Source organism: Bos mutus, chromosome 5, assembly GCF_027580195.1.
Source record: "Bos mutus isolate GX-2022 chromosome 5, NWIPB_WYAK_1.1, whole genome shotgun sequence".
In the NCBI taxonomy this organism is placed as follows: Eukaryota; Metazoa; Chordata; class Mammalia; order Artiodactyla; family Bovidae; genus Bos; species Bos mutus.
In genome coordinates, this window is record NC_091621.1 from 100,022,911 (window position 1) to 100,045,785 (window position 22,875).

Sequence of the window (22,875 nt, forward strand, 5' to 3'; positions counted from 1 at the left end):
TTTCCCTGGTCCCAGAGGAGTAGAGAAGCGGCTGGGAAGCTGTTTCCATAACTGAATTGGTGCCCCATAACTCTGCTCGCAGTGGCAGCCCAGCTCCTGGAGCAGGTGCCAACTGGATGCTCCTTACCCCTTGCTCCCGCCCAGGTCACCGATATGAGGAAGAAGATGGATGACAGCGTGGGGTGCCTGGAGACGGCTGAGGAGGCCAAGAGGAAGCTGCAGAAGGACCTGGAGGGGCTGAGCCAGCGCTATGAGGAGAAGGTGGCTGCCTACGACAAGCTGGAGAAGACCAAGACACGGCTGCAGCAGGAGCTGGATGACCTGCTTGTGGATCTTGACCACCAGCGGCAGAGCGTCTCCAACCTGGAGAAGAAGCAGAAGAAGTTTGACCAGGTGGGTGCCGTCAGTGCATCAGTCCCTCCTCCCGTCCTTCTGCAGACACCCTGCCTCGGGCAGAGGCTGTTGTCTGTCAGGCTCTGACCCTTTCCGAGAGCCCGTTGCTCACACTCATGGTGCCTGCCTATCTCCCAGCTCCTGGCCGAGGAGAAGACCATCTCTGCTAAGTATGCGGAGGAGCGTGACCGGGCAGAGGCGGAGGCCCGGGAGAAGGAGACCAAGGCGCTGTCTCTGGCCCGGGCGCTGGAGGAGGCCATGGAGCAGAAGGCAGAACTGGAGCGGCTCAACAAGCAGTTCCGCACCGAGATGGAAGACCTCATGAGCTCTAAGGATGACGTGGGCAAGAGTGTGAGTCCCTGAGCCCGTGGCCAGCTCTCGGGGTGGGGGGCGGCCTCCAGACACCAAGAGTTAGGGCCTCACAGACACTGGGGCCGGGGACCTGGGGGCCCTGGCTCCCCTCGGGGCCTAGCACCCTTCTGGTCCTTACTGGAACCCCTGGTGACAGGTCCATGAGCTGGAGAAGTCCAAGCGGGCCCTGGAGCAGCAGGTGGAGGAGATGAAGACGCAGCTGGAGGAGCTGGAGGACGAGCTGCAGGCCACTGAGGACGCCAAGCTGCGGCTGGAGGTCAACCTGCAGGCCATGAAGGCCCAGTTCGAGAGGGACCTGCAGGGCCGTGACGAGCAGAGTGAGGAGAAGAAAAAGCAGCTGGTCAAACAGGTGCGGAGGGCCTGCCCGCTCCCTGGGCAGAGGCGCGCAGGGGTGCCCGAGTTTGGGTGCTCCTCTCTCCTTCCACTGGTCTGTGGGAGTGTCCTCCACATCCTTGCATCCTAGTTCTCTGCCCGGGGGTCAGTGACCCCCTCTACTAGGGTTTTATGGTCAGTAATCCTCACTGTGCCCTGGAGGCCCTGTGGACTCCCTGGGACTGGATCAAGCCCACCTGGGCCCTGAGCTGAGGCAGTATCTTTGGGTCCGTCCGGCCCCCTGAGCTGTCAGCACCTCCCCAGGTGCGGGAGATGGAGGCCGAGCTGGAGGATGAGAGGAAGCAGCGCTCGATAGCTGTGGCCGCTCGGAAGAAGCTGGAGATGGACTTGAAGGACCTGGAGGCCCACATCGACTCAGCCAACAAGAACCGGGACGAAGCCATCAAGCAGCTGCGGAAGGTGCAGGTGAGCTCAGGCTGGTCTGATCCAGCTGCACACGGCAGCATTGGGCCCAGCACGGGACTGGACACTGCTGGGCTGGCCTGTGAGTGCTACCCTGAAGGTCTTGGGTGTGGCGCAGTGGTAAAGAATCTGCCTGCAAGGTGGGAGTGGAGAAGGCAATGGCACCCCACTCCAGTACTCTTGCCTGGAGAATCCCATGGATGGGGGATTCTGGTGGGCTGCAGTCCATGGGGTCGCTAGGAGTCAGACACGACTGAGCGACTTCACTTTCACTTTTCGCTTTCATGCATTGGAGAAGGAAATGGCCACCCACTCCAGTATTCTTGCCTGGAGAATCCCAGGGACGGGGGAGCCTGGTGGGCTTCCGTCTATGGGGTCGCACAGAGTTGGACACGACTGAAGCGACTTAGCAGCAGCAGCAGCAGCAAGGTGGGAGACCTGTGTTTGATCCCTGGGTAGGAAAGATTCCCTGGAGAAGGGAATGGCTACCCACTCCAGTATTCTTGCCTGGAGAATTCCATGGGCAGAGGAGCCTGGCGGGCTACAGTCCATGGGGTCCCAGAGTCGGACATGACTTAGAGACTTAGAGACTAATACTACTGCTGCTACACAGATGCAGACCCAGAGGCCGAGTGGAGACAAAATATTATAGTCAGAAGCAAACTTGCAGTAGTCAAAAATTGTTGACTTCACATCAAACAAAGAAACAAGTGCAAAGCTAAAAGTGCAATGGCGTTATAGTTACTTAGTCACTTGGTGGCAGTTTTCTAGAATAAGCCAGACATGACTCAATCCAGCCTTAATGGACAGTGACAGAAGGTTCCAAGCTGATGAATCAGTGCAGCAGTCCAGAAACAGAACACATGCTTGGCCTTGTCAATAATTAAAAATAACAAGTTAAAAAAAAAAAAAAAAAAAAAACCCAGCTCTGAGATGCCTCATTAAATCCCGCAAACCAGCAACGATAACACATGTCAGCATCTGGTGCTGGCAGGGTCGTGCGCCGTAGATGCATTGATGGCGGTAGTTTAGTTGGTACAACCTGGCCACACACAACGAGGCTTGTACCCTTGGGCCTGGGGAATCCCAGTTTGGGATTTACCTACAAAAGAAAAGGAGGGGGAAAAAGTATTTCCCAAGATCTTTAGAGTTAGAATGAATCACAGGAGAACAAAGGACATAGGCTTATAAGTCTTGTGGCTGGAGCTAACCTGGCAGGTGGCCCTTGACCTGGAGCGTGGGATCCAAGTCAACCAGAAGTGGTAGAAAGTAAACAGAAATGCAGCTGGACTAACACACACCCAGGGCCTAACAGGTGTCCTTTGTAAACCCTAACGGTCAGAAGACTGTCAGTGGTGTAGAACAGAGACGCTTTGTCTTCCCTCCTGCCCTTTGATAACTGTGTGAGCTGAACGTGGGTGCAGGCTGAGAACCAGCCACCGGTCCCTGTTGGTGAGGTGTCTTCTGGGGCTGGGGTGGGGTTGGTGGGGTGTCTTCTGGTGGGTGGTGCACGGGAATGGCTGGGGTGGTGGTGCCAAGCCTCTCCTCCCCGCCCCCAGGCCCAGATGAAGGACTACATGCGGGAGCTGGACGACACGCGTGCCTCCCGCGAGGAGATCCTGGCGCAGTCCAAGGAGAACGAGAAGAAGCTGAAGAGCATGGAGGCCGAGATGATCCAGCTGCAGGAGGTGGGCCGGGTGCAGTGCACCCTCTGACCAGCAGGTGGCAGCCCAGAGCCTCCACTCACCAGCCTGGGTCACCTGGGAAAGCCTTGAAAAATGGGCCAAGCTCCAGGCGTGGGCAGGGCTGGTTCTTGTTTTCTGAAAGGTTGCCGTGCAAGGTTTCATTAAGTTGGAAGGCTCCCTGGTGTGATTAAATTGTGTGTGAATTAAATTGTCACCATTTGGGGCCGACTCTGTTGCACAAGACGGGGCTCTGTGGTAACCACCGCTGCCCACTGTGACTTGCCGCCTGGCGAGTAGGGGGCCCTCCCAGAGGCTTCCTGCGCTGAATGTCCCCTGGCGGCCTCTTGCCTCATGCAAGGCTGGTTGTGAAAGCATTCCCCAGGCTCTAAGCCATTTTCTGCAGAGAGGATGCTGGCAACCGAGTTCTGCTCCTGACTGGGCCAGGTAGCCAGGTTTCCTGTCAAGACTGGCTGTGCCCTCTTGCGCTTGTGGGTTTCTGGTGAGGCCACCTCAGCCTCAGGTGCAGAGGCCACCTCTGCCCTTCTGGCTTTCAGAGCCCCGGCACCCTGGCCTTAACTCATATCTCTATCCTGTCGCCCCTGCTTCCTGTCTTGTTGGAAAGCAGAGGGACCAGCATTCCATCAGGCCAGGGTGATTTCTTATTTATTACACCCCTGGCTTAGTTTTTAGCACTTAGGTGTGGGGGCTATGTAAACATATGGTGCCTAAGCTGTGACCTCAGAGGGGCTCATGAGAATGGGCTTCATGGAGGAAGCAGGCCTGGGAAAGGGGTTTCAGAAGAGGCCAGGGGCTCAGAGTACTGGGAATGGAGAGTGGAGGCTGTCGGCTATGGGGACCCCCATGGGTCACGTTCTGGGTTCCCGTGGCAGGAGCTGGCAGCCGCCGAGCGTGCCAAGCGCCAGGCCCAGCAGGAACGGGACGAGCTGGCCGACGAGATAGCCAACAGCAGCGGCAAGGGGTGAGCTGGGGCAAGCGTGGCGTGTCCACTGGAGGAGGTGGTGGGTGTGGGGACTCCCAGCTCCAGCTTAGCCACTCTTACCTTTCTCCACCCTCTCCAGTGCCCTGGCGTTGGAGGAGAAGCGGCGGCTGGAGGCCCGCATTGCACAGCTGGAGGAGGAGCTGGAAGAGGAGCAGGGCAACACGGAGCTGGTGAACGACAGGCTGAAGAAGGCGAACCTGCAGGTGGGCAGTCGGGCCTCCCTCCCACCGGGCCCCCCAGCAGAAGCCATCCATCCGATGCTTAGAGGAGGACATCCTGGTGCCTGCACCGTCTCCTTGGTTCCTCTCTTTTGGGGGTTGAGCTGCTTCTGAACCCTTCCCATTGGGCAGCTCCCTCATCCAGGAGGATCTGGTGATGAGGGTCCCTGCCTTCCTTGAGTTTACCAGCCCTTCTTCCACAGATCGACCAGCTCAACACAGACCTGAACCTGGAGCGCAGCCATACCCAGAAGAACGAGAACGCAAGGCAGCAGCTGGAGCGCCAGAACAAGGAGCTCAAGGTCAAGCTGCAGGAGATGGAGGGCACTGTCAAGTCCAAGTTCAAGGCCTCCATCGCTGCCCTGGAGGCCAAGATCGCACAGCTGGAGGAGCAGCTGGACAACGAGACCAAGTGGGTGTCCCTCGCCCACCACCCAGCACCATCTTCGGGCCTCTCTGTGTGCCCATCCCCTATCCTAACGGGGCTCTCATCTTTTCTCCTGGGGCCTTTTGCTAGGGCTCTAGAGTTTGAAGAGGAACCCACGGCCCGCTTCTAAAGTTGGGCCTGGTGACTCTCTTAGGGCTGAATCAGAGAGGTGGTAGTTCCCACTCCGTGGCCAGCCCATCTGTGGGCTCAGCAAGACAGACTTCTTTAGGGGTGAAAGTGAAAGTCACTCAGTCGTATCCGACTCTTTGCGACCCCATCGATTGTAGCGCACCAGGTTCTTCTGTCCATGGGATTCTCCAGGCAAGAATATTGGAGTGGGTTGCCATTCCCTTCTCCAAGGGACCTTCCCAACCCAGGGATTGAACCCGGGTTGTAATGGGCATCAGTCATTCTTTTTTTCTAGCTTGATAAATGCTTTCTGTGATATGTCACTTCCTTGAGCCTCAGTTTCCTCATCTGTGAAATGGGGCCAATCCTAATGCCTTCACAAGAGCATTGATCAAGGCCTCCCTACAGGGGACAGGCCAGTGAGACCCAGACATGGGTGGCCCAGTTTGTGGATTTATCCACCAGACCCTCCAAAAGAGCGGGTCCCCCTGAGTCACTGTATTGGTGCCTCGCAGGGAGCGCCAGGCAGCCTGCAAGCAGGTGCGTCGGGCCGAGAAGAAGCTGAAGGATGTGCTGCTGCAGGTGGATGACGAGCGGAGGAACGCCGAGCAGTACAAGGACCAGGTGAGTCAGGGTGGAGCAGGGCCCTGCCCCGAGGCAGCTGAGAACGGGGTGGGCCACCGGCATGTGGGGTCCTGACCTGGGCCCCTGGCCTTGCGTCTCTCCAGGCGGACAAGGCGTCCACCCGCCTGAAGCAGCTCAAGCGGCAGCTGGAGGAGGCGGAGGAGGAGGCCCAGCGGGCCAATGCCTCCCGCCGGAAACTGCAGCGCGAGCTGGAGGATGCCACTGAGACGGCGGATGCCATGAACCGCGAGGTCAGCTCCCTCAAGAACAAGCTCAGGTGAGCCCCGCCAACTGCCCCCCACCCCACTCCCTCTCCCTCACCCATAGCCACCCCGCCGTGTGACCCTTTCTCCTCCAAAAAGTTGCTTTGTCCTGAAAAGCAGAATTCTGACCATGAGGCTATTGTAAAACTCAGTCCCCTTTCTCAGCCCTGTCAGTGGGCAGGGCACTTACTGACACCAGAAAAGTGCTTTTCAGAGAGCCCTTCCTGGTTCTCCGGCCTCCTAGGCTGTAGCCCAGCCTTTTGAATAATCTCTCTGGGTGATTGATTCCCATCCTGCCTGAAAAGTCTGTTCCTGTCATGGCCCTTAAACCCGCTGAGAACGTTTTCAGGTTTTGTGAACTAGAAGTTGCTCAAGGCCACCCAGCCAGGCCCTGGCACAGGTCCGGTCAATCTTCCAACCCTGATCAGGTGGAGAGGGCTGCTTGGCATTTCTCGAAGGAGTGTCCCGATCAGGCAGCATGAAATGGTTGAGGCAGAGGGCCTTTTTGGTCGAGATTCTCATTGTTGACTTCCTTTTCCCAGTGATTCTTTTTGTTTTTTAAGCATAAAAGCAACAGTCTAGTCAGTGTTTATGTTGTTGGTTTTCTTTTCTGGGACTGGAAGAGGTGCCTGTTTGTGTACACTGCACTGACGGCCTGTCTCTTGATCTCACCTGTTTGGTACCAAGTGTGACCAGAGTGTGGTGTTTTGCAGAGGTGGCTCCTTCTGCTCTTGGGGCTCCTTCTGTTGTTTAGTCGCTCAGTCGTGCCCGACTCTTTGCGACCCCATGGACTGTAGTCAAGCAGGCTCCTTTGTGGGATTCTCCAGACAACAATACTGGAGTGGGTTGCCATTTCCTTCTCCAGGGGATCTTCCCAATCTAGGGATCGAACCCGTGTCTCTCATATTTCCTGCATTAGCAGGCGTTTCTTTACCACTGGGCCTCCTTTTAATCAGCCCCTATTACCTGACAGTTTTTTGCTGGTGTTTGGAGTGAAAGCAGGAAGCTTCAGTCACCCCCCTTATCGTGAGCCCTCCTGTCCCACCCTGAGGCCCCCCATTGCTTCTCCCCGTGGGGTGTCAGGAGCTAGTCTTCCTCTGAGGTTGCTTTGAAACACACGAGCTGTTCTGTGGCCACCTGGCCGGCCCTGCTAACCGCTGCCTCTGCCCCCAGGCGTGGGGACCTGCCATTCGTTGTGCCCCGCCGAATGGCCCGGAAAGGTGCCAGCGACTGCTCGGACGATGAGATGGATGGCAAAGCCGACGGGGCTGAGGCCAAAGCCGCCGAAGCCAGAGCTGCCGAGTAACCGGCTCTTCTTCTCCTGCTGCCCGGAGACGGACATCAGTGACTCCGCCTCCCCTCCCCAGCCCCCACAGCACCCCCTCCTCCCTCTGGGGACTGCTGTGACTGTGACCCCACCTCGTCCCCCCAGGCCAGGGACCTCAGGCCCCCCTCACCACCCCACCCGTCCCCCAGGCCTCCCTGAGGGCGTTCGGCTTCCTCTGCTGCAGCCCCCCTGCTCCCCTCCCACCCCCATCCCGAATCTGATACCAAAGAGTCAGGGTCCTGGGCCCGGGCCCAGGGACAGAGCGACCAGCCGGATCTCCCGCCCTCTCGCCACAGAGCACAAGATGGTGAGGCGAGGAGGGCAGGAGCAGGCCTCCGGGGATGGGCAAGAGAATTTTCTATGAATCTATTTTTCTTCAGACTAAGGAGTTTTGCTAGCCCAATGCCCCAGAAGAGTTGTCACCTCCCCCCGCCTCCGCCACCAGCTCTTCCCTCTCCCTCCTTTGCTGTTGGCAATCACACTCGGTGACCTCACACCCTCTGCCCCACTGGCTCCCCTGCTCCCGTGGACTCTGGGTGGTCCAACATGAGCAGACCCAGGGGGTCCACCTCTGTGCAGGGCACAGGATGCCGGGGGTGGGGAGGGAAGGGCCTTCCTCCCTACCCCGCTGGGCAGCGCCACTGTCCCCTCCTGCTTCTCAAATGTCTCAAGTGCAATGATGACCCCTTCCCCTCCTTGGCCCATCCCTGCTGCAGCGGGGCTGTTGGGCCGAGCAGGCAGGGCCTAGGGGCCAAGCTGGAAAGGCCAGCAGTGGCCTCTCCCAACACTCTTGGGGACCAAATATATTTAATGGTTAATGGACTTGTCCCGAGTCTGACAGCCAGAGCAGTGGAAAGGGCCAGGACTGGGGCCCGAGGGTAGTTGATCAGCACCGTTGACTCAGTATAACTCAAGACGCTGCCGTCTGCACAGACATTTTTAAAAGAAAAAGAAAACATTGTTGTCTTTTCTCCCTCTCACTGTAATTAGTGATAAAATTCCCAGTCTTTATCACTGCCTTTCCTTCAGAAGCACGTCTAGAAGAGAATAGCTTGTCCTGCACTGGTCTACACTGGTGGCTGAATTTCCTTGTATTCCTAACTATTTTGTATATGCTGCATTTAGACTTACTTATGGCAAAGAAGGCATTTTTTTTTTTTTTAAGGAAACAAACTCAAGAAATCATGAAGATATATTAAAGCTACATAGGCCTAAAAAGCTCTGAATTCAGGTCCCAGTTGCTGTCACAAAGGAGTGGACAGAACTCCCACCCCCGCCCTTTTTTTATATAATGAAAGTGCCTTAGCATGGTTGCAGCTGTCACCACTACAGTGAGCTGGTTTACAGATGTTTTCCACTGAGCGTCACAATAAAGAGATCCTTGTGCTATGAGACACGTGTCTGGGGGCTGTCTGCGCACTGGAGCAGGTGGCCTAGAAGGCACTGTATCTGGGCTCCCTGGAAAGGACTGTGCTTTGCTTCTGCAGCAGGTACCTCCTTTGTGCGATTTCTGGAAGCTTCCAGGAGTGCAGCATGGTTGGGGCCCAGGCTTTAATAGGGGGTGGTGGTCAGGCAGAAAGGCAGGCTGGCCAGATTTAAGGATGCTACAAGTGTCTTATAAATCTCGATTCCTTTCAGTTGCTGAGCACCTACTATGTGCTGGACACTGAGCTGGCTCAGGGGCTAGAGATGCCTGCTTCTCAGAGGTTCCTTAGTCATCAGACAAGGCAAAGCCTGCCCTTTGGAGGCTCGTCCCAGGGGCTGCAGAAGCAGGAATGAGGGAGTTAGTGCCTAAGCCTGTGGGTGCTGGGGCAGAGGCTTTCCATAGGACTGTCAGCTTTTGTTCCTTCATTCTTTCAACAAAGGCTGGGTGTAAGCCAGGCCCCTCACCAGGCACTGGGAGTGTGAGGGCAGGAAAGACAGGTGTCCCTGCAGTTGCAGGTGAGAGGGGAGGGAGAAAAAGGCTCTCCTTAGAGAAGGGATCGGGCTCGCGCTTGATTCAAGGTGTGGACTCAAGCAGCCTATCTGCATGCAGGCCTCCTTTCCCCCACCAACCCAGGTCAGTGTTTGGCCAGCCTGGTTGCTCAGGAGAGCTGCAGGCTCCTAGACCGGATGCTTGCCAGGCCTCCAGCAGCTGGCCTGTCCAGCCTCCGAGCAGGTGTGCTTTCAGGCCCTGGGAAAGGAGCTGCAGGAGGTGATGGGAGAGGTGGGTGGGGGCCAGCACTGGAGTCTGGGGCCCTTCTTCCTGTCAGCGGGAGCCCACTCCCATAGAAGTTCTGGGGGGCCTTCCCCACCTCTCCCAGCTGGTGGTGCCTGCAGCGTTCCTTGGCTGTGGCTGCACCCCTCCATCCTGCCTCTGTCTCTTCGTGGACTTCTCCACCTACTCTCTGTTGTCTCTGTGTCTCTTATATGGATGCTAGTTATTGGATTTAGGTAATCAATGTTGATCGCAAGATATTTCACTTAAAGGATTTTCAGAGACATTTTTCCACCTAAGGTCAATACACAGTTGCAGAGATTAGGTCGTAGACACTTTTTGGGGAGCCACCATTTAACTCACTACAGGACCCACAAATATTAGTTCTCCCCCTTAAAGTCCTATGGATTGGCTGTTCACCTTGTGCCTGGGAAGTGCTGGAGGGTGCCCACCTCTGCCCATCAAGAGGAAGGGAGCAGTCCGCTGCCTGACCACCCACCATGCATGAGCATGAGAGCCCAGGGTCTACAGATTCCAAAGTCCCTTGTGGAAGGGAGGGGTCCTGGCTCCCTCTCCAGGCATCCACATATATCTGTGGAGCCTAAAGCATGCTAAGCCTCCCATCATCCAGCCTCTCTTGTTATCCCTGCTCATCCCTCCTCACTGCTGGCCCCTGAAGCAGACCATCCACCCTGGTCCCCACAAGTGCTCACCTCTTCATTTTCCTCCACTGAGGAGTCAACTTGCCCACTGGTCTCTGATTGCTGGCATCAGAGACCTCTTCATCCCTAACTGCTCAGTTGCTTATTTTTTCCAGAAAATTCCAAATCTTGCATCCAGAGTATGGTAATGAGCACAAAAGCCAGCTTCTGCACATGGCTGGCAAGTGTCTGGCCCAGTGGTTCTGTGCTGAGAATGTTAATCCAATGTGCTACGTGCAAGGCCACTGCACAGGGCCTTCTGTACCCAAGTAAAACTACACTAATCACAGAAGAGGGTAGACCTAATCACCTAGATTCCGTCTTATTTTTCCTGGGGACCCCAGTGGGCTTTGCCAGTGACACTGGTGATTTCTGATATTGGAAGAGTCTGTTTTTAGAAGTTAATCAGTTAAATCTTGACTACTAATGGAAAGGATGGGCATGTGGATAATTAAAATCGATGAACTACTGGAAGGGTTGTAGACAAGTTGGTAAAGTAGAATGAACTTTGAACTCACCTCCCCTCAGGAGCGCACCAACAATCACCACTAACTGCTGAACAACTATTGACAAAAAAGACTGGAATCTACCAAAAAAAAAAAAAAGATACACCCAAAGACCTAAGTTAGGAGAAATCATGAGACAGTAGGAGGTGTGTGCTTACAATATAGTCAAATCCCATCTCACCTGGGTGAGCACTTCACAAATTGGAGAATAATGATATTGCAGAAGTCCTACAGGAGCCCTATGCTAGTCTTCCCAGCATAGGGGTCTGGCATCAGGAGGAGGAGCCCCCAGATCACTTGGCTTTCAAGACCAGTGGCGCTTGATTGTAGGAGCTCCACAGGACTGAGGGAAAGACTCCACTCTTAGAGGGTGCACGCAAGATGTCACACACCAGGACCCAGGGCAAAAGCAGTGACTCCATAGCAGCCTGGGCCAGACCTAGCTGCTGGTCTTGGAGGATCTCCTGGGGAGGTGGGGGCAGTTATGGCTCTCTCTGGGGTCATAAAATCTGGTGGTGCACATAGCGGGGAGTGTTCACCTATGTGAACTCACTGCAGGCAGGTATCCTGGGTCCTTGGCACTGAGACCTGATCTCACCCTGCTACTAGAAATCCTCAGGCCAGACAGTCAACAGGTTGGGAACACAGTCCCACCCATCAGCACACAGGTTTCCCAGACTTTCTGAGCCCACAGCCACCTCTTGACAGAGCCCTGCTCACCGGAGGGCCAAGACCTGGCTCCATTCACCAGTGGGCAGACGCTGGCCCCTCCCTGCTGGAAGCCTACACAAGCCTCTCCACCAGCCTCACCCACCAGGGGGCAGACACCAGAAGCAGGAAAACTGATCTTGTAGCCTGTGGAAGCGCGTGTGCAAACACAGGTCAGAACTACCTGCACCAGCTGGTTCCTGGCCCTTGGGTGACGAGAGGGGAGTATATTGCTGGGACTCAGGACATTTCAGTTCAGTTCAGTCACTCACAAAGGGCCAATTCTCCAAAGTCGAGAAACATAACTCACCCACTATATACAAGTAGAAATTTAAACAAAATGGGACAGCAAAGAAATACGTTCCAGATGAAGGAAAAAGAAAAATCCCAGAAGAACGAAGTGATGTGGAGATAGGCAATCTACCTGAGAAAGAGTTCAGGGTGATGATTGTAAAGATGATCCAAGAACTTGGGAAAAGAATGGATAAACAGAATGAGAAGTTACAAGAAATTTTTAGCAAAGAATTAGAAAAGATAAAAAACAGAGTTGAAAAATACGATAACTGAAATGAAAAATACACTAGAAAGAATCAATAGCAGAATAAATGAGGTAGAAAAACGAATCAGTGAGCTGGAAGAGAGGTAGAAACCACTGCTGTGAAGCAGAATAAAGAATGAAAAGAAATGAGAGTTTAATAGACTTTTGGGACCATATCAGATGGACCAACATTTGCATTGTAGGACTCCCAGAAGGAGAAGAGAAAGGGCCTCAGAAAATATTTGAAGAGATAACAGCTGAAAACTTCCCTAACATGGGAAAGGTAACAGTTACTCAAGTTCAGAGTGAAACATAACTCACCCACTATATACATAAAAATACAAATTGAAGTTTAGAAGTAGAAATAGAGAGTCCCATACAGGATTAACCAGGAGGAACATGCTGAGACACATAATAATTACACTGAAAAAAATGAAAAACAAAGAGGAAATATTAAAAGCTACAAATAATATACAAGGAGGACATCCCTGATGGTCCGATAGTTTAGAATCGGCTTTCCCATGCAGGGGACGTGGATTCAATCCCTGATCTGGGAAGATTCCACTTGCTGTGAGGCAACTGAGCCCGTGCACCCCAAGTACTGAGGCCATGCTCTGCAACAAAAGCAGCCACTGCAGTGAGAAGCCCACGCACCACAAGGAGGAGCAGCCCTTGCTCGCTGCGACTGGAGAAAGCCTGCACACGACAACAAAAACCCGGTGCAGCCAAAACAACGATCAATTTTTAAAAAGACGACAGCACTGCTGTCAAGGAGCCACAGTCTGAGGGGAGACAGGAGAGACAGACCTGTCTCAGGAGGCATCACTATGAGAAAAAATGTGTATACACTAGGGAATATCCATAAGATTATCAGCTAATTTTTTAGCAGACACCCTGCAGGCCAGATGGGAGTGGCACCGTATATTTAAAGTTGTGATAGGGAAAACCTACAACCAAGGATACTCCTCCCAGCAAGGCTCTGATTCAGATTTGCTGGAGAAGTAAAAGTCTTCACAGACAAGCCAAAGCTAAAGGATTCATACCAACAATCCAGCTTCACAACAGATACTAAAGCATTTCTCAAGGGAAAGCAAAAGACCACAATTAGGAATTAAGAAAAATTATGACATGGAAAAGCTCACTGGCGAATGCCAACATACAGTAAAGGCAGGAAACTATTCACATACAAATATGATACCAAAATGAATAATCAGGAGGAGCGTGTAAACGCAAGGTATTTAAATGCATTTGAAATTAAGAGACCACCTTAAAATGATTATATATATATATACAGACTGCTATACCAAAACCTAAAGGTAACAAATCAAAAATATATGAGTTTACACACAAAAAATTAAAAAAAATCAAAACACAAGACTGAAGATAGTCATCAAATCATAAGAGAACAAAAGAGGAAAAGGGAAAAGAAAGACCTATTAAAACAAATTCAAAACAACAAAACAAGAACGCTCATCTCAATAATTACCTTGAATGTAAACTGATTAAATGCTCCACCAATAGACATAGATTGGCTGAGTGGATAAAAAAACTGGATGCTTGGGGCTAGTGCACTGGGACGACCCAGAGGGATGGTATGGGGAGGGAGGAGGGAGGAGGGTTCAGGATGGGGAACACATGTATACCTGTGGTGGATTCATTTTGATATTTGGCAAAACTAATACAATTATGTAAAGTTTAAAAATAAAATAAAATTTAAAAAAAAAAGAAAAAAAAAACAATAGGAGAAATTGCATGCATACCAAATTTAAATAAATACCAAAAGGCATTAGGGAATAAAAAATATGTGCATTTCAGCCTTAATACTAATAAAAATCTTTGCTTTTACATTCAAAAAAAAAAAAAAAAAACAAGACCAATATTTATGCTGTCTACAAGAGACCCACTTCAGATCTAGAGACACATATAGACTGAAAGTGATGGGATGGAAAAAGATATTCCAAGCAAATGGAAAGCAAAAGGAAGCTGGAGTGTGGGGCCTTCCCTGGTGGCTCAGTGGTAAAGAATCTGCCTGCCAATGCAGGAGACACAAGCTCAGTACCTGATCCTGGAAGATCCCACATACTGGGAAGCAACTAAGCCGGTGTATCACAACTATTGAGCCCTAGAGAGTCCGAGAGCTGCAACTACAGAGCCCACTGAAGCCTGTGTGCCCTAGAGCCTGTGGCCCTCAACAAGAGAAGTTGCCACAATGAGAAGCCTACACACCACTAGTGAGTTGTCCACACTCGCTGCAATTAGAGAAAAGCCCACACAGCAACAAAGACCCAGCACAAACAAAAATAAAAGAAACTAATAAATAGAATTATATACATATGAAAAAGATAGCTGGAGTAGTAATACTCATATCAGACAAAATAGCCTTTAAAATAAAGACTGTTACAAGAGACAAAGAAGGACACTACATATGACTTTTTTAACTTTTATTTTTATTGAGGTATAGCCAATTAACAAGTTGTGATAGTTTCAGATAAATAGCAAAGGGGTTCAGCCATGCATATACATGTATCCATTCTCTCCCAAACTCTCCTCCCATCCAGACTGCCACATAACATCCAGCAGAGTTCCATGTGCTATGCAGTAGATCCTTGTTGGTTATCCATTTTAAATTAGCAGTGAGAAGAACACTACATATGATTGAGGATTCAATCCAAGAAGAAGATATAAGAATTGTACATTTGTATGCACCCAATGTAAGAGCACCTCAATATATAAGGCAAAAGTTATCAGACATAAAAGGAGACACTGACAGTAACAAAATAATGTGTGTGTGTTAGTAGCTCAGTCGTGTCTGACTCTTTGTGACCCCATGGACTATAGCCCACCAGGCTCCTCTGTCCATGGAATTCTCCAGGCAAGAATACTGGAGTGGCTAGCCATTCCCTTCTTCAGGGGATCTTGCCAGCCCAGGGATGAAACGTGGGTCTCCTGCATTGCAGGCAGATTCTTTGCCATCTGAGCTAGTGGGGGACTTTAACACTCCACTTACACCAATGCACAGATCATGCAGATGGAAGATTAATAAGGAAACACAGGCTTTAAATGGCACATTAGACCAGATGGACGTTATAAAGCATTCCATCTGAAAGCAGCAGAAAATGAACTCTTTTCAAATGTATACGCAACTGTTTCCAGGATAGATCACATGCTGGATTACAAAGCAAGCCTCGGTAAATTTAAGAAAACTGAAATCATATCAAGCATCTTTCCAACCATGACACTATGATACTAGAAATCAGCTACAATAAATAAACTGCAAAAAACACAGACATGTGGATTTTAGCCCTGGTATGTTTCACTCAGACTTTCCACTGGGATTACTAAAACATCATATATTTGTACCATTTCTCAGATGAGAAAACTGAATGCTGTGACAAGCCCCTCCCTGAGACTACTTTAGTTGAATAAGGACCTGAAGCAGAAACAAATTCCTGGTCCCTGTGGCCCACTAGATGAAGGCCAAATCCTATGGATCCCTCCCTTGACCTTCGATGCTCATCATAACCCTGCCCCAGCCCATTTGTCCCACCTCATCTTCTGCTGTTCTGGCCATCACCTCAGTAGGCCACCCCCTCTCCTTGCCTCCACACTTTCACACTGCAATACTTTGGGTCAAGTGGAAAAGAGCCAGGTAGAAGAAGTGTGTCCAAATACCTACTCTGTTACCTGCTGTGTGACCTTGGGCAAGTCACTTAACCTCTCTGAGTCTCCCTTTCCTCAGCTGTAAAGTGAAGAAAGGTCCCAAAGGCCCAAATCTCAGCCTAGCACCTGCCTGCCACACTGTAGACTAATTAATATGCAATAATTGAAGGAAGGAAGAGGGGCATTTACTGTGCCCCCAACGAGTGCCAGACCTGTGGATACACTGGGAATAGTGTGGTGAACTGGCAGACATAGTTGTTACTTTTCTGGAGATTTTTATCGAATGGGCTGCATAAGTGGTTAATGGCAGCAAGAAGTGAAGTAACCGGGGCTTTGTAACGTTGGGCAGGATTTCTCCCAACCTGATGGCCTTGGGCCAGGGCCGAGGGTGGGAAGCACCCTAATGTGACAGCAGAGGAGAGGAGGCTTTGAACTCCACAGCCCTCCCAACCCCCCTCCCCCACCCCATTCACTCAGCTTCATGGTGGGAGCCTGAATCTGCTTTACAGGCTTCCCTGTAAGGGGCGCCCCTAGCACTTAGCAGTTGGAGGAAGTGAATTCGGAGTGCTGCAGAGAAGGCTGATGAGAGGAGAGGCCTTTATAGGCATCACCCGTGCAATGAGGCCCAGCCCAGCGGTCCTTGGCAACACCCCAGCCTCAAGCGGGCCCCTTGGCAGGAGGGCCTGGCTGGGCCCCTCTCCAGCCACTCTCTGTGAGACAAAGGGCTGAGCAAACGAGCCCGAACTCTCCACCTGTCTCTGCTTCTCAAACCCACACACACTTGATCATAAAATGAGCAGGTGGGAGCAGGGAGGGGGTCAAGGGTTAACCAGAGGCCCCTCAGCAATCACTTCAGGTCTCCATTGTTTTCTTCAGAAATCTTGGGAATTTTGCTTTTCACTCCTTGGTACATCAGAGTCTGATTTCCTAGAACCCAATTCCTTCCCCTCCTGGCACCGAGGGCCGGAGTACATCTGACAGCAGAGAGGGTCCCCTTCCTTTCTAGCCATGGCTTCCATCAAGCCCTGGCACAGTCCCTGTTCCCACAGACATGCTCCCCGCTCCTTACAAGGCAGCCTTCCTGTCCTCTCCTCCCGGATTGTACCGCCCACCGTGTCCCCAAAGTCCTCTGAACCTGACCTCCACTCTGTACCGCAGCCATTTGTTTCTCTGACTGCCTCAGGCTCCACGGTGGCCACCCTCTATGCCCCCAGTCCTCAGCACAGGCCTAGCCCTTAGGTGGACCACGCGGGGAAAAATGAGAGAATGAATGAATAGGAAGGGCGGTGGCCACTCAGGGGCTGTTGTCTGCTTTCCAGAGATGTCCATACCCTAATCCGGGAAATCTGTGAACATGCTGCCTTAAAAGGCAAAAGGATTCCTTGCAGGAGTGTTTACATTAAAGATCTGGCAAAAGGAGGAAATTCTGCCCTGGACTGCAGATTCATCCTGGACCTGAAAGTTCTGCTGTCCCAGGCAGACAGCCTGGCTGGCAGACTTCACACCTGTCTGGCCCTCCCGCAGCTGCAGAAGCCAGTTCCTCACCATCAATCCATCCATCACTCAGTATTGTCCACTGAAGAAAAGCACAACCTCAAAGTTGAGAATTACTTTCTATTAATTCAGTGACCTTACTGAGACCAGTCCAAGAGCCAGTCTCTTGGGAGCTCTGCAGGGCTGTTCCAAAGAGGTAAAGGAGGAAACAGGATGTAGAGGAGTTTTTGCTGAAAAAAGAAACAACCCCCAATCCCCTCTGGGAAAAAAACAAAAAAACATGTAGTAGAACATCAAATAATTACTGCTAATCAAAAATTTATGGTTACTGAAGGGGAAGGGGTGTGGTGGGATAAATTAGAGGTTTAGAATTAATAGATAAACACTACTATATATAAAATAGGTAACTGACAAGGACTTACCGTATAGCACAGGGAACTATACTCAGTATTTTGTAATAACCTATAAGATAAAAGAATCTGACTCTTTGTATATATACATAACAGAATCACTGTACTATATACCTGAAACTAACATGATGTTGGAAATCAACCACTCTTCAATGTAGAAAACTCAAGGAACACAGACGCTAGAAAGTTCTGTTTGTTTTCCTCCTGGGGTCCCCTCGAGGTGATATAGATCTTTGGTGAAATGCTCAGAGGGGCACCATGGAGGGATGCAGAAATCAGAGCGAGAGAGGTCATACGTGCCGCTGTGTCACAGCCTCTCCCCTCTACATGCCAACAAAGGACAGTTGGAGGGACAGCAAGAGGTCAGGGCTGGTGTCATGAACTAGGCTCCCTGATCATGTGATTGTTGGGCAAATAAAAAGGTGTTGGTTTCCTATTAAGGTTTTTAAAGATAAACGCAGAGGAAACAGATCTAGAGACATGAACAAATTGGTGACACTTATTCTGTATTTTTAAAAAATACTTTTTGAACAGTGGTACTTGAAGCTTTGTGATTCATCTTGAGCCAAGAGGGAGAATTTAGGGAAGAAAATGACATGTTTTGAATACAAGAGGGTTTAAGGATTTCTATTCCTTTGGGAAAATGGCATAGTCCAGACAATAGTCTAAAACAAGTCAGGAGACCACCCAGTTTCCCCCTCTTTGTCTTGCTTCCCCTCTAACACGGTGCCTTCTTCTCTTGGCCCCACACATGTCCCTGCTCCCACACTGTCCTGGTAAGGGCCAAGTCCAGCCCTCCTACAGACTCTCATAGGTCCGGATGAGCTCTTCCAATTTCTTCTCCAGCTCCTTGGCCATCTGCCTCATCCTTTCCGCTGACTCTGTCTTTGCCCCTTCGTGCAAGTGCTTTGCCTCTTTCACCAGGAAGGCCACATCCACCAGGAGGGCAGCACCTGCCGTGGCTGCACCCACGATCCGGCACTTTTGGTCATTGCCAGAGCCGTGCCTCCAAATGCTCTCTGCACCTGCTTGCTGCTTCGGGCGGAGACTTGCCCCACAGTCATGAAGCGCTTAGCGTGGGATGCTAAGCGAGGGTTGACTTTGGCCAGCTTGATGGCACGAACATTTTTCCCAATGCCTTTCAAGGCTTGGATGAGGTTCTTTGTAGAGGAAACGATCTGGGGTGTCCTCTTACATAAAACCTCTGCAAACACCTCCTCTTCATTGATAGCTATTGGCCCAAGGCGACTGGCTTCGGTTTCTGCTGATGACCTGCTTACGTGTTCCACAATGCTGGTGGACACACTGGTCACAGCAGCCGCCGCTCCCAGCCCTAACCCAGTGGCCGAGAGTCCCAGACTGATGCCTGCTGTCATGGGTGCCAGAGCCAGGCCAAGGATGGTCAGGACGCCAGACACAGCGCCGGCAGAGCTGGCCACCACGTTGGTGACGGTGCAGTCCCTGTGCACCTTGTCGACCTTGTCTGCCAGCGCATGGAGCTTTGCTATGGTCTCCTCCAGCTCCTGTTTCACCCGAGGAAATTCCTCCAAAAACCTCTTCCTGTCCAGCTGGTCTTGTTGTGGCCTGTCTTGGTCCTCCTCTACCAAGTCTGTTTTCAGCTCCAGCAGATATTCATGTAGTACATTTGCCTCTTCCCTGTAACAGTGAACATCAGAGGAGTCCATAAAATAGGCTTGACAAGAGCTATCCTGCGTAAACCACAGATATTTTATTACAAATCACAAGGAAAGAATTTTACAAATGTAAAATGTTTTTCAACATTAAACATGTTTGGATATTGTAGACGCTCCATATACTTTATTCAGTCATGGAAAAAATTGGCAAAGGTCATCTTAGAATATGCTTAACTTCAGGGAGGTATTTGATAAAGATGCCTCAGAGGCAGGTCAACACCAACACTTCCAAAGGGTTTCTAGAGTGGGAACGCCACAGAGAAACAAAGAGAAGTGGGATTGGAGGAGAAAACCTTCATTCAAGGGTCTGAGTGTCTAGTGAGGAGTCAACCTGCTCTTTGCCCTTGGCTACTGGAAAGTGGTCCTTAAGCCCCTAGACTATTCTGGCTGATAGGAATGTCCTCCTCCACTTGGGACTTTAGACACTGGACAGTCTGGCAAAGTGACGTAATGGGGCCTTGGGTCACATGGTATCAGTTCTGACCTCTGGAGGAGCTGGACTCTAGGGCATTAGTCTGACCTCTGGGTGGGGGCTGGAGAAAACAGGTCAGGATAACTTTTTGTTAAATAGGGTGAGGGTCCCTGGTGGGCAGTGTTCCGTGTGTCCTGCCACACACTGAATCCAGGACAGTAATGCATCCTGATGAAAATGGAAGCTTCGTGTGTGAAACCCACCCAGACTGCCCTGTGGCTGATGGGAACCTTCATCCTTCCCTGTAATAAACTGTAACTGGGATCATGAAGCTTTCAGTGAGTTCTGTGCATCCCTTTAGGGAATTCTCAGACCTTCGAGTAGCTTTGGGAACCCCCAAACTTGCCATTGGTGTCTAATGTAAGGACAGTCCTGGGGACTGTGCCCTTGCAATTTACAGATTGGCTAACTCAGTGTACATAGAATTTTTTTGAAACACATTACTCAGAGCTATAAGGACCCGTGAAGGTCATTTTGCCTGGCATCTGCTCTCCCCCAAGCCTGGTAACCTTGGCCTTCCCCAGTTGCAGGTCACTCAGTCTATCCACTGCCCCAAGTGACAGAGAACCAGGAGATGTGCTGTGAGCCTGTTTCCCTTGGACTCTCCAGCCCACCTCCCTGACTCCTGACCCAGCACCCAGCACCCTGACTTCTCAGGGATCACCAGTCTAACTCACACTTTATCTGTGACAACTTCAACTACCTGCCCTCCAAGTCTATGTACAACTTTATGGAACCTCAAAAGATTCAAGAGACTCGAGGAAACACCCATCTGAATGGCTGAGCTTGAAGAGACCAGCACTTGCAGAGATGGTAGAGGAAGTGTTTTCCTCTGGTGGGGATGTGTGAGGCTCCTGAGAATCCCTCAAATGACACACAATCACAGCCACTCATTGTGACTCTGGAGGGCTCCCTGAGCCACACATCCTTCCACTGTCAGAGAGGCTCCATGTAGATTAGAAGAGGGTCCCAGATGGAATGAGAAGCCAGGTCCCAGGCAGGGTGTGCAGACATGGTCACCCAGGGCCCTCTAGCCCAGCATGAGGGGATCCTGTCAGGGAGGGAAGAAATGCCCGCCCCCCCCACCCCAACTCAGGGGACCTCTGCTAGGGTCACAGTCCCTTCAGTTCTGTGTCCTCGGGGCCCACTCTCCTCACTCTAGTCCTGGCCCTGCTGCCCAAGCCTGCCTACTTGTCCTCCAACCTGGACCTTCTGCTCCACCGTTACCCCTGGGTCTGACCCTGGTCCAGGCCTCCCTGGGCCTTTGGACGAGATGATTCCATTTGGTTCCCCACCTCTGACCCTGCAATTCACTCTGACGCCACCACCACAATCCATCAGATTGAATTGCTATTCCCATTGGACACAGGACAGATCTGGGGCTCCAAGACATAAGCCCAGAGCCCCAGAGCTGGGCAGGGCTAGAGCCAGGACCCCACCAGCTCCATCCAGTTCCTCTCCAGCCTCTCTGCGGTATGGGCCAGCAGGATCCTGCAGGGTTGGTACAATCCCTAAGATGGGGAATGAAAGCACTCTAGTCAGAATCCCCAGGAACACAAAGTGATGGTGTCAGGATTTTCCAACTTATCCTAAATAGGGTCCCATCTGGTTTTCATCACCAGGAGAAAGGACCTTGGCCCCTGTCTCTTCCCAAAAAGCTTATTTTAAAAGTTAACATTGAGCACCTACTCTGTGGGCTTCCCTTGTAGCTAAGCTGGTAAAGGATCTGCCTGGAATGCAGGAGACCCCAGTTTGATTCCCAGGTCAGGAAGATCTCCTGTAGAAGGGATAGGTTACCCACTCCAGTATTCTTGGGCTTCCCTGGTAGCTCAGACAATATCTGAGCTGCAATGCAGAAAACCTGGGTTAGATCCCTGGGTTGGGAAGATCCCCTAGAGGAGGGCATGGCAACCCACTCCAGTATTCTTGCCTGGAGAATTCCATGGACAAAGGAGCCTGGTGGGCTGTAACCCATGGGGTTGCAAAGAGTCGGACACGACTGAAGCAACTAAGCACTGCATGGCACACCTACTCTGTGTCAGTCATTATGGAAGCACTTTGCATGCATGATCTCAGTGTCCTCACAATAAAACTGAACAAATGAAACTAAGGCCAAGAGTAGATTGATAACTTGTCCAAGGCCATGTAACCTGCCCCCTTCTTTGCACATTTCATCTCTTCTCAACCTGAGACTGTTCACTACCAGAAAATGGCATGGAGGAAACATTCCTCATGGAATCTTGAGAAGGAACATCCTCGACACCAACCATAGTCCTGCCTGGAAGAGGTGTGCCTGCCAGGAGGAAGCTACCCTGGTGCAGGGGGATACAGGTGACATTTCTGATGCACCCATGCATATTACCTGGACAAATCAGCCTCAGCCACAAAAGTCTCCCAGGCTTCCTTTTCAGTGAGCAGGAGTTCCAGCTGTTCTCTGCTCACTGAGTCCTTTAAATACTGAATGATATCCTCAAAAAAGTTTTCACTCTCTAGATGGAAAAAAAAAAAAAGATTAGAGGAAATAATGACAGAATCTAAATGGTATTGAGTATAAACTGGTTAATCTTCCTGAGTAGCAGTCATCTGGGGTTCCTGTTGATGGATTCACCTGGGGTTATGGGTGGACTGTGTCCACCTCCTACCCAATTCATAAGTTGAAGCTCGAACTCCCCACCCCCATGACTAGTAGAAGATAGGGCCTTTAAGGAGATAATTATAGTGAAATGAGATAACAAGTGGGGGGCCCTAATCCAATAAGACTGGTATCCTTATTTGAAGGAGAGATATCAGAAATCTTCCCCCCTCTCTTTCCTGCAGCATAAAGAGCTGTTAATTTTTCTTATTTATTCTGCTTCACTAAGAGTGAAAGGAATCCAGGGCACACATGGAAGAAATCCACAGCACTAACTGTGTATTGATTGATTGGGGTGCGAGTGAGTGGGAGAAATAACTGAGCACCTGGGTCTCTGCAGGGGTGTTTGAGATCAATAGAGCCAGTACTGAGTACTGTCTGAGGCAATCACACCTGGTAAACAGGTGTTTATATATGGGAGCACTGAACAGATGCCCGAACACAGCATGGAGGAAGGAAGATCCCGGAGGAGGGGGAGAGGTTTCCACCTGGAACTAACATATTTCAAGTAGAAGGGACAGCACTGCACTGGGCAGGGCCTACTATGTGGCCCAGGCCACGCTTGTTGTTGTTCAGTTGATAGGTCCTGTCCGACTCTTTGCAACCCTGTGTACTGCAGCATGCCAGGCT

The 22,875-nt window shown here is 51.1% G+C and overlaps 2 protein-coding genes across 4 annotated transcripts in view; one reads left to right on the forward strand and one right to left on the reverse strand.

The window, feature by feature from the left end:
* Nucleotides 1-8,625, forward strand: part of MYH9 (myosin heavy chain 9) — an 86,126-nt gene extending 77,501 nt beyond the window's left edge. The window contains exons 31-41 of the mRNA XM_070371358.1: nucleotides 145-393; nucleotides 532-744; nucleotides 902-1,114; nucleotides 1,402-1,563; nucleotides 3,120-3,248; nucleotides 4,136-4,224; nucleotides 4,325-4,448; nucleotides 4,667-4,875; nucleotides 5,535-5,643; nucleotides 5,748-5,920; nucleotides 7,080-8,625. Coding sequence (XP_070227459.1) covers nucleotides 145-393; nucleotides 532-744; nucleotides 902-1,114; nucleotides 1,402-1,563; nucleotides 3,120-3,248; nucleotides 4,136-4,224; nucleotides 4,325-4,448; nucleotides 4,667-4,875; nucleotides 5,535-5,643; nucleotides 5,748-5,920; nucleotides 7,080-7,212 — 1,803 coding nt within the window. The 3' untranslated portion in view covers nucleotides 7,213-8,625. The remainder of the gene's footprint in view (nucleotides 1-144; nucleotides 394-531; nucleotides 745-901; nucleotides 1,115-1,401; nucleotides 1,564-3,119; nucleotides 3,249-4,135; nucleotides 4,225-4,324; nucleotides 4,449-4,666; nucleotides 4,876-5,534; nucleotides 5,644-5,747; nucleotides 5,921-7,079) is intronic.
* Nucleotides 8,626-17,936: 9,311 nt separating this feature from the next.
* LOC102282962 (apolipoprotein L2) overlaps nucleotides 17,937-22,875 on the reverse strand; it is a 41,248-nt gene continuing 36,309 nt past the window's right edge. For all 3 annotated transcript variants that reach the window (XM_070371359.1, XM_005887466.2, XM_070371360.1), the window contains 2 exons: nucleotides 21,976-22,102; nucleotides 17,937-19,103 (listed from right to left, as the gene is read on the reverse strand). In XM_070371359.1, the coding sequence (XP_070227460.1) occupies nucleotides 18,365-19,103; nucleotides 21,976-22,102 (866 nt within the window). In that variant the 3' untranslated portion in view covers nucleotides 17,937-18,364. The remainder of the gene's footprint in view (nucleotides 19,104-21,975; nucleotides 22,103-22,875) is intronic.